Raw genomic sequence first — 12310 nt, forward strand, 5'->3', positions numbered from 1 at the left:
GGTATACATATGTATAAGAGATTGAGTATTTGTCATATTGGACTGTTTAATTTTAGCGGACGTTCAAACAACACAAATATTATCCTAAGTGTTTTAATGTATTTTACTATGTTATTTTATATATTAGTTTAGTATTATTTTAATTTAAAGAATTCTATAAAACTTATCAATGGCCTGTATTCATAGTCCGATCTTATATTTAAGATCGTCTTAAGTCTGGTCGGAGGTTGACTTAAAATCCTGTTCAACCAATCAAATGTCCGTGGGGTCTTAAGCTCGGACTTAAGACGATCTTAAATATAAGATCGGACAATGAATACCGGCCTATTTCTTTTCCCCGAATTAAGACGTATTTGACCAGGTAAAGTGAGAAACACACAACTAAAAACATATACTATCTAAAACATATACTAAAAAACATATACTAAAAAAACATATACTATCTCTATTTAAAGATTAATTTTTATATAATCAAAATACATACTTTGCTGAAAATAATTTAATTTAAGTGATGGACCTTAGCGGGAGATGAAACATTTGATGCACTTTTTAAAAAAATATAACATTTAATTTATCAAGCTAATAAATTAATTTATTATTGATCTTATTTTTGAATTGTACAGAATATAATAATAAAAAGTTGTAATTACTGATTCATCTTTATTGATAAAAAATATTTAAAAAATTACAAAAATATTAATTATAAAATTCATTAAAAATATACAACATAACATATTAAAACACATTAAAATACTTAGCGTGACTTGAATCTGGCATCACTGCTGTGGGCTTCACCTCTTTGGATCTGAGACTAATGATACCAGATTCGAAACGCTAAGTCGTCATAGACCTAGTTTACACCCGGCCGTCCAATCCCGATTCATTTCGAAGTGAGCTGGATTTAGGGACCGTTTACTTGGACTCAATTAGGATTATCTTTCTTCTAGTAAAAGTGGAATAAAAGTTAATCCGTTTACACCCTAGAAATTTTACTTCACACCTAACTAGAGTGAATCGGGATTGTGCACGGCTGGGTGTAAACTAGGCCATAGATAGATACAACATAAATGAAAACCACCAGCGTTTACATGTATGTACATATGTGGTTTTCGCTTGTGATGCGTCTAATCTGGCATCAGTGCCTGATACTTGCCTCGAATTTGAGAGGTCCAAAGACGTGAAAATCACTCGAAGCAAGGTCTGTGGACGGCGGATGTGGAAGACACTCAAAGAGGCGAGTCTTCCCAAACAACGTTTAAAAACGGGATATAAGATGTCTTAAAGATATCTTATTGACGTCTGAAAAAGATATATTTTAATATAATGTCTAAAATACATCTTAATGACTCCTTTAAGACGTCTTACATTCCGATTTTAGACGTTTTGTTGTCTGAGTCAGGTTCCTTTTATTCAATAAATTACGAGATAAAATATATTAAAATTTTCAATTGACTCTCCCTTGTATATAATAGAACCTTAGAACATATCATCAATGGAATTAATTGAATTGCATGGAATATGGAATTGAGCTCTGTAATCAAGATTGGTATGAAAGAGAAAAGTAGTAACAATCATCTGCAATATGCATGCGCTGATATCGTCGTTGTCATAGGCCTAATTACATCGAGCACTTGATACGCGTATTAAATAGTAAATAACTAGTAAATTGATTCATTTATTGGCTGATCAGCTCAAATACTATTTGGTACGCGTATTAAGTGCTTTATGTAAACTAGACTATAGTTTCTCCATGGTTCAGGGAGAAATTGTATGCGCTTTAACCATGTTGATACTTTGATGGTGAACGACGATATCGCATATACGCATTGCAAACGATTGTTCGTCACTACCTTTTTCTCTCTAATTTCGCACTAATCTTGGACACAGGCTTGTTCTATAGAAAATATGGCAATATTCCTCTTCTATTGATATATGATTTAAGATTAGAACACTGGTAAAAGAGAGGTAGTATAAAGTAGGTATCCAAAGAGAGAACAAATTTTTTAAATATACATATACATATATATATTTACGTATATACGTATATCAACATCTTTTTTCCATTTTCTTTTTGCCGATGCCGATTTACTGAAACACTCTGCGCACTCCAGGTCGAAGCATCATCACGAAGAAGGGTGATGGCTCTCAAGTGAAGGAATCCACCGATAGTAGCACAACGATCGAGGATGATGACGTTAAAGGTAGGAAAGTCCGCCTTTTTTTATGCGCCACGTCTGTCTCTCTCTCTCTCTCTCTTTCTCTGTCTTCATGATCAGAAGTTGCGCCGAATTGTCTTAGTGGCTATTATTTATCTATACTTATTAACGATTATAATTTATCAGCGTGGAAAACAAGAGCATAAATCGATCTTAAGGATCGCGCTTGTTTATAACCTTAAAGTGTGATTAAGAACCGGATGAGCCGACTTTCGTATCGAATAAAAATACATAAAATACTTTCACATACACGGAGATATTTGGAAACATTTATGCAGAGTAGGTGAATTATTTCTCACATAATATTGTTGACGTTTCCCAATTTCGGTTGCTATAACGAGCACTTGTTTAGAGCCGATTGGCATTTATAGTATTATATTAAAACATGTCATCTTTGTGTTCGAAAACTCGGACTTGGATTATGATCTCACATATTGTCGCAGAATTGTCATCAAGCAAAGCGAAACGATAATCTGGATAACAAAAATTCTTGATAACGATTCGCGACATATACACTTTCTTTATCACAAATTCGTTAAAAGGATTTAATAAGAAACATTAGTATGAACGGAACAGCTTGGTATTTATACAGTAGCATATAATGTATAGATATTCGCGTAAATCTGAATATATATTTACTTAATTAGAAATTAATTTCTCTATTTATATGTCATAGTCAAATTTTCGCGAAAATCAAGTATAATTTTATTATGTTTATTACTTTTGGATTATCGTTTATATTTAATAAAATGTTTAATTAAATTTTTATGAGATAATATTAAAATAATAATTAAATAAAAGCAAAAATTACTAAAGATTGAATGCAGTTATACAATATGGGGAACCAACCACCAAATTTTTCAATTTCGAGATTTTTATTGCAAATTGTACCTGAATATATATCTTCAAAAGATGAATTTGTTTTTACTGTACATACATAAATAGAAAAAACATGCATATGTTGTTTTTTTAATTAAAAACAAGATAAAGATTAAATAAAAATCAAAGAGATTTTATTCGCGTTTTCTTATCTAAGTCGATCGTTGGATAATATATAGTTAAATAATCGTTGCTTATTCTTTAAATGGAATAACTATGAAACAAAATAGAAGCATTATAATTAACAAATAGACAGATACTTATCGATTCATATAATTACTGATAAGTTTAAATATATTATATTCTTTAATTTAAATTTTTAACTATATATATATATGGATTTTTTTGGATTTGTAGTTTTAAAATAAAAATCGGACATTTTTACAAATAATAGTCAATTAAATTCATAATTACTAAAAAAATAATTATAACAATATAGTAAAAAATTTTTTTCGCGTTTCATTCACAGATCAAGAAAGTACAATTTAAATACTATTTTTGCATGTATTTGCATTTCCTCTTTCTTTATGGTACATAAAATTTGCCGGACATCCGAGAATAAAAAACATTGGCTTTTGAATTTAAAATATTTTATATAACACTTTACATGACACAAAGAAACTTATGCATCAGTATTACGCAAGTACATACTTCTCATATATAATCAATATATTACTATATTATAATATTTTTAGAGATTTAATATATTAATTGATGAACATTTATTTTTAGGCCTATATTCTTACACGATTATCGATTTTAAAATTTAATTTTTTGAATTTTGTTCAATGCTTATATTATTCTATAAATAAAATTTTGATGTATTTTGCACAAATACATATACATACAAATTCGTGTGACCATATATTTACGAATTTGTTCCATATGGTTCCATATATTTGTTTCCCATAATCAGATATCGTAAACGCAAAGCACCAAATATGTTTATTGAACAATTATATGAGAAGTAATAATAATACTTTTGTTTTGTGCCCCTGTAGCGATGCTCACAAATCCATAACACACATGTAGACATAAAAAATGTACGCACGCGTATTGTGATAGTAAATAAAACAAATACACAACGTAATTGGATTATAAACACCACAAATTGTGCGCAATTCTTTTGGAGACATATTGTTGCGTCCTCGGGACGCCTCTCGTTCACTCACACACAGTCACTCTCACTCGCGCGCGAAATAAAGACACTCGCGTAATAGGGAAATGAACTTTAATATAAAGATCCAATACACGAAACCAATGAAATATAACAAATAGTGCATTCGTAATGCAAAGAAGCTCCGGTCTCGGAAAACGTCCGCACGATGCGACCGCTAGACCAAATCTGTCATCTCTCCCGAAAACAGAAGAAGACCCTTAGTTGTTTAACAATAACTCCCTTGACGACGATCTCCCGGAGGCGTAAAGAGTTGATCCCGTGAAAAGTATCTCTCGATACAAAGATGTAGATCCAGGGGCGTAACACGGGGGCGCAACACTGCCCCCCTTCTTCAAAATTGTTGTCCCGACAATTCTCACGGAGATTGAAAACCCAAGACTCTGACGCTGCTATCAGGGCATCAACGATACTTCGCTCTCCCTTAGCTGCTGCTACAGGTTACCGAACGAAACGCCTGGTCCCTCTCTTTTTGCGTCTACATTGTCCGGACGAATCCTGCTCTCCCTTAGCTGCTGCTACAGGTTACCGAGCTTCGCCCTCCTCCTCTCCGTACTCGAACTGTTTTTTTTTGAAAAAAATTGGCCAGATTTTTCCTATAACAGTCGAGTTGATAGAAGATATCCCTGCTGTCCTCGCGGTTTCACTATACTCGCCGTCTTCCGGAAGGACAACGAAATGGTCCATGAATCTTCAGACAAAGGGGGGGAATATCTTCCGTGGACCCAACGTTCCTCGTGAACACCCTAAGTCTCTGTCCCGGCATTTGCCCTCAGTCTCGTGGGAAAACCACGGATCAAAAACCACGAGAGGGACAGTCTTCAACGCGACGAATCAAATGACCAATCTTCTGAAGATGAGACGGTCTTCTCAATTGAAAGGAGCCAGTTGCCCTCGATGAGTAATAGTCGCAGGAACTTCCTCAGAGAATCTTCTGGTACCGAAAACTCAGGCAAGCCTCTTCTTAAAAAATTCCAACTGATAACTGATCCAAAATGTCGTCAATTCGAGGGAAGGGATAGGAATCTTTTACCGTGATGGTGTTAAGTTTCCGGTAATCAACACAGAATCTCAGTGTTCCGTCTTTCTTTTTGACCATAACAGCTGGCGAAACCCAAGGACTTTGAGATTCCTCTATGATTCCTTCTATTTTCATCTTTTCCATTATTTTATCAACCTCATCCCTCATCTGAAAAAAAATCTTACGGGGTACCTGTTTTATGGGGAGAGAGTCTTTTACATTTATGACATGTTCAATAATATTGCAATTCCCAGCAACAATATTACAGGAGAATAGATCTTGAAATTCATTTAGAAAATTTATAAAGGTTTCTTTCTGTTTTCTCTGCAAATGAATCGAGCTCTTTTCGAAAAGTTCTTTTAAAATAGACGGGATTCCTTTTGGAAAATTCTCTATTCTTGAACATTGAAAATCTTTGTTGTCAAAAGTGGATTTATTAAAAACTTTATCGAAAACGTTTTCCAAATTAATCATTTTAAGGAAATCCATTCCCAAAATACATTGATCATTAATTTCAGCAACTAATAACGGAATTTCAATCAAATAATTTCCGATTTCAATTTTTGTTTTCACTAAGAATTTAATTAAAAATTTCTCTCCCGTCGGATATTTCAAATTAATATCATTGACTCGAATCTTTTCAAGATCTTCTCCCACTAATCTGCTATTTAATATACATCAGAGCCTGTATCTATTTTAAAAAGACACTCCTTTTTATTCAATCTACCGAAATACGAATAAGAATCTTTCTTAAAAATCCTTCTAACACTACAATCAATGAGATCAACAAAATCGGACGTCGGGGCGTTTTCTGTAAGAGTTGAATTTTCCCCGAAAAATTCAACTATCTCTAGTTTTCCTTCGCCTCAGGACATTGAAAACGCAAATGCCCGATCTTCCCGCAAGACCAACATTCTTTCTCTTTGGCCGAAAAGTTGTTCGCTTGCGCTTTCCCTTTCGAGTTAAACCGTTCGCTTTTCTTTTTTTTGGAATCGGTTCGCGCGTTGCTCCTCTCTCCCTTTTGATAATTTTGACTTGTTTTCCCGTAATTTCCCTTATTACCAAAATTGTCTCTTTTTCTTTCAAAACTATCCCTCTGAATTATTTTTATGGCCTTAGCTCTTTCTATAGCCAAGTTTAAAGATGTAATTCCTTCCAGTTGAAGGGTTCTTTTGACAAATCCGTCTATCAATGCCGAGATAAATTGCGCGCATGCTATTTTATCGAGGACCGCATATGGACATTCGGGGTAAGCCAGACGCGACAGTCTCTCAATTTCGGCCCCAAAGGAAGCGAAATCTCCATATTTTTGTTTCCGTGTCGTAAAAAGATAGTAATAGTTTTGTGTCATGTTTCCGTCTTCAAAAAGCAACTCTAATTTTGATTTTAATTTTGCGAACGTTAATTCTTCAAAATTCTCAACATTTTCTAAAACGAACCGAGCTTTTTCCCTTAAATTTGCAGCGAGAGTAATCATTTTTGCTTTCTCATCCCAATTATTTGCAACGGCTATCAAAAGAAATTGGGAGAGGAACTCCCGCAGCGGAACCCTTTTATCGAATGTATCAGGCTTCAGTTTTAAGCCCGTTTTCGCACGAAAGTCACCGGTCGTCTCGCCCGCGTCTATCACGGCACTCGCGGCTATCGCGGCACTCGCGGTACTCGCGCAAGCTAAATTTAGTCGCGTATCCCCGGAAGCTCTTATATTAGGACTTAGCTGGTTAGTTTGCTGCGAGGAGATCCTCAATTCGAGCTGGTGCAGCTGTTCGTCCTTCTCTCGGAGAAGAGCCTCAAAGCGAGCTTGCTGATGTTCTCGTTCGGCCCGCATTTCTCGTAGTTCTCGCAGTGCGGTCTGCAACGCATCCGTCTCATCTATCTCCTTCATCGTTGTTCGGGAACGCGTCGCTTTCGGCGAATGTTGAGTCGTCATTTTGGCGTTCACTCAGGAAGATGCGATTCTTTCGGTTTTATCCCGGCTGAGCCCCCAAAATGTTGCGTCCTCGGGACGCCTCTCGTTCAATCACTCACACACAGTCACTCTCACTCGCGCGCGAAATAAAGACACTCGCGTAATAGGGAAATGAACTTTAATATAAAGATCCAATACACGAAACCAATGAAATATAACAAATAGTACATTCATAATGCAAAGAAGCTCCGGTCTCGGAAAACGTCCACACGATGCGACCGCTAGACCAAATCTGTCATGTCTACCGAAAACAGAAGAAGACCCTTAGTTGTTTAACAACAACTTCCTTGACGACGATCTCCCGGAGGCGTAAAGAGTTGATCCCGCGAAAAGTATCTCTCGATACAAAGATGTAGATCCAGGAGCGTAACACGGGGGCGCAACAATATTTATCATATTATTTGATCGGAAATGTGATCATTATAAGAAAAATACTTTTACGTTTATAATACATATCAGCGTCACGAATGTCTTGTCATTCGATTATAAAATTACATCCAGGTCAAATGTATTTTTTAACTATTAATTTAATAACTATTTAACAATCTATTATAATAAAATGTAAGATTAAGAAAAAATAAGATTAATGGAAAATGTAATATAATTTTTTATCTAACATTTGTGATGATAACATTCTCAATTTATCTTAGAATTTTAATAATCATGATGCTTGAATATAACGTAAGACGTTATACATAATACATTCCACCCGCAAGTAACTTTTTTAGATGCGAAGGCATAATTCGTGATGACGACATATATTATATAAAAGCGTTTTTTTTTTTCATTTTTGTGTGACTCTTATTTTTTAATTGTTTGATTGATAGCCATCTTTGAATGTAAAAGTATTCGCGACAAATGTACTACACGGGGTCAGTAATGCCTTAACACCTAAATTTGCACGCGTATTCGAGTGTATGTACACGCCTTAGAACATATAAACATGGAAGGAGAATACTGGTCTGAAAATGTCCTCAACATCCCAAGTAACAAACTGACGTCATTAGACGTCAAAATAATGTCATTTTGACATTTAATGACATTATTCGACGTCAAAATGACGTACGCTTGCTATCTGGAATCTGTATGAGAGAGATTCCTATTCGTTCTCTGCGCGCATGCATTGTTTCCAAGCAAAAGCAACTGCTATGCAGCTATTACCCATGTACATAGTACTTTTATATTGCTAATTTAGGAGGAAGAGCGAGCGAAAATATTACGGTGCAGACAATATCTCCTATCTTGCATACTTATTGTTAGTCTGTTTTGGCACTTATGTGCATGCTTCATATATATATATATATATATATATATATATATATATTGTATATATATATATACATATATATATATATGCTATATATATGTATACAGGGTATTACTGAACAAAGATATACGAAACACATTATCAGGTGCAGAACAATAAACAAAATCAAAAAGTCCTGAGCTATTTTTTAATCTGAGCTTTATTTTTGACGCTATAAATTGTTAAAATTTGCCAATTAGCGTAGCTATAACAGAAAACAGCATATGTTCGTAGTACGCCTTAAGAAATTGATCAATTACAGTCGATTATTCCCTTCATTCTTGACTGTGATTGGTTAATTTCTTAAGGCTTAGAGTTTACTACATCTATTGTAGACCCAGCTTTATGTGCACTCAGTGCGCACTAGTGCATCCAACCGAATTTGCTATAAGTGTGCAAGACAGGAGCGTCTGCGTCGTAATGTTTTCACTCGCTCTTTCTACTGAGTTAGCAATATAGGGCCGGTATTCATAGTCCGATCTTATATTTAGACCGGGTCTACAATAGGTGTAATAAGCTCTAAGTCTTAAGAAATTGATCAATTAGACCGGATCTACAAGGTGTAAGCTATATAGGTAAACTCTAAGCCTTAAGAAATTCACTAATCACAATCAAGAATGAGGGGAATAATCGACTCTGATTGATCTATTTCTTAAGACTTAGAGCTTACTACACCTATTGTAGACCCGGCCTCACAGTCGATTATTCCCTTCATTCTTGATTTTGATTGGTAAATTTTTTAAAGCTTAGAGCTTACTACATCTGTTGTAGATCCGGCCTTAAGATCGTCTTAAGTCTGGTCGGAGATTGACTAAAAGTCATTGCACGTAAAAAAGATTTAGTCGTAACCGTAGGATTCGACCAATCGCGTTGTTTGATTCTTACTGCTACGGTTACGGATGGCCGAATTGAGCAATGTGATTGGTAGAATCTTACGGTTACGACTAAAAATTTTTACGTGCAATGGCCTTAAGGGCCTGAGCAGAATGGCTGACTTATAATCTTAAGACACTGTTTTATGCCCTAAGTCTTTGTCTTGGGTAACGCACAATACTGTCTTATGTTATAAGTCAACCATTCTGCTCAGGCCCTTAGGATCGCGTTCAACCAATCAAATGGCTAAGTGGCGTTTTAAGCTCGGACACTTAAGACGAACCTAAATGTAAAGCGGAAGCTACAAAGGCAGCAGGAGTACAGAGTACAAGAGTAAGCAGTAAGCAGTACGAAATGGGATTTGTTCATTCCGTTACTCCTGACGAAATGAGCGAATCCCATTTCGTACTGCTTACTGCTTACTCTTGTACTCTGTACTCTTGCTGCCATTGTAGCCTCCGCTTAAGATCGGACTATGAATACCTGCCTAAGAGTATTATATATATGCTATTATCTTGTTATTGTAGGAGCGGTTAAATGTCACTTCAAAGAAAAAAACTAGTGCTAGTAGTATCGAAAAGAGGTGCTCATATCTGTTTTATTGGTTAACAGATTTTTATTCAATACTGTGTCTAAAGGCTCGTCTACAATAACAGCCGTAGGTCGGCATTCATAGTCGAGTCTTATATTTAAGACCATCTTAAGTTTATCTTCAGATACTCCGTAGTAATAATAAAATGATCCGTACAGCATCTGAAGATGAACTTAAGACGATCTTAAATATAAGACCTGACTATGAATACCGGTCGTAGAGTCGTAAGTCGTAGAAATTGATCAATCACAGTCGAAGTTCAGGAGAATAATCGACTGTGATTGGTCAAGTTCTACGACTTACGACTCCACGACTGCTATTGTAGACGAGTCTTAATAGTGTTGTTCCTGGAAATATTCCTTTGTATTTTAAATTGCTTAATGTTACTTGTTTGAAGTCAATAACATATCCTTTTTCTTCCTTTGGCATATTCAATATCGTCGTTTATAATATCAGAGTTATCTACACTGTCTCTGTACCACTCTATTTTACTTTGTCTATAATGTCTACCAGTTTAACGTACGTGTATAGAGAACAAATAGGAATTACTATACCTTTCTCCTTTGCACAGATCTTGAGGACACTTTTGTTTCCTGAAAAGTATATTATTTTTCCTTGATGTCTAATATGCTTTAAGATACACACAGAGTCAGCAATGCCTTAAATAAATGAATTTGCACGTGTATGGGAGCATTGGGCACACATAATTTGTTTCTAAATATTTATGGCATTATAACAGTTAGTGATTCTAGACACAAACCATAATTTATAATAATGATTAATAATTAAAATAGAAATTTTAATACTAGAATAATATTTTGATAATTTTACACTATTTTGGACAGCGTTGTTGGTTCTCAAATATATAACTAACAGTTCTGATGTTTGAAATTTAGAAACGAAGTTCGTGTGTGTGTGTGTATACAAAATAATTTTTATCAACAAATTAATAATGAATAGAAGACGAATAATATAATGTAATTTTATAATGACTCTCTGTGTAGTTATTGAAACATATTAAATAAATAATTAGTCAATACTCATTTAGTGAGTAATTCGAGCATATACGTCTAATAATCGTCTAATATAATTTCACGTATTTTTCCAAAGAGTGACCCCAAAATTAGCCCGTTTATTGGACCTCAAATTTCGAATCAAATTGTGTTCTAATTTGAAGTATAAGATGTCATATTAATCTTAGAAAAATTTCAAGTTAAGTTTGCTTCTTAATCTTAAGAAATGAGAAGTCAAAATAGGGTAAAAAATGATTGAAAAACGAGTGTCAGTGTATCGGACTTAATTAAAAGGTGTATCCATTTCGCGACAAAGGATTTATCGTATTTTCCAAACTCTATACACATATATTTGTATAATATATCCATGAAAAAAAGACATCTATGTATACACGTATATATTCATGGGAAGGGTACTCTATAAACACATATCCATCACAATAACATTTCAGAACAGTATTTCTCATGTCTGTGATGTATATATCCGCAATATAGTATTGTATGATGTATGGAGTTTCAAGGTTATTTCAAGGTCAAAATCAATTATTGCCAGAAAAATTCTTCTCTTTTGACTGGAAGTGAGGAGGGGGGGGGAGAGGGGTAATAAATCGCCGTATAGGTAACTTAAATGTGAAATTTAAGGCGAAATGGATACACCTTTTAATTAAATCCGATACATCCGCTGACATCCGTTTTCAATCATTTTTTACCCTACTTTGACTTCTCATTCCTTAAGATTGAAAAGCAGACTCAACTTGAAATTTTTCTAAGAGTAATATAACATCATATACTTCAAATTAGAATACAATTTGACTCGAAATTCGAGGTCCAGTAAACGGACTAAAATTTGGCCTCTTTTAGGATCACTCTTTGAAATAAAAATTGATATTTTGAGGATCTATATCTGTAATAAAGTGAAGATGAATATTCGACGAATAAAAATTGAAGAATTGAAAGTATATGTATACACAGGGTATTAAAAAATTACATCAATAAACTTTGGAGAAAAAATAAAGATTTCAAAATAAATATTTTTGTTAATAACTAATATTCTTTATAATGTTTAGTTTGAAACATATGATATGAGATATGAATTTGCGATTTTTCAGTTTGTCACCTTTGTATGGAAGTTAATGGAAAAATTTTTGAATTACTTTTATTGTGAAAAGAATGACTTTTATGTATTTGTTTGATGTTTTGTTTAAGAATAAAATACAATTTAATTTTTCTACTTATGTTTGTTTATTGTTCAAGTTACGAACTT

At 34.2% G+C, this 12310-nt stretch overlaps 1 protein-coding gene across 13 annotated transcripts in view; it reads left to right on the forward strand.

The window, feature by feature from the left end:
• Positions 1-12310, forward strand: part of CaMKII (Calcium/calmodulin-dependent protein kinase II) — a 205810-nt gene that overhangs the window by 121532 nt on the left and 71968 nt on the right. For all 13 annotated transcript variants that reach the window (XM_085488162.1, XM_029301442.2, XM_029301443.2 and 10 more), the window contains exon 11: positions 2112-2201. In XM_085488162.1, the coding sequence (XP_085344288.1) occupies positions 2112-2201 (90 nt within the window). The remainder of the gene's footprint in view (positions 1-2111; positions 2202-12310) is intronic.

Source organism: Nylanderia fulva, unplaced genomic scaffold, assembly GCF_048542155.1.
Source record: "Nylanderia fulva isolate GAGA-0341 unplaced genomic scaffold, ASM4854215v1 Scaffold64, whole genome shotgun sequence".
In the NCBI taxonomy this organism is placed as follows: Eukaryota; Metazoa; Arthropoda; class Insecta; order Hymenoptera; family Formicidae; genus Nylanderia; species Nylanderia fulva.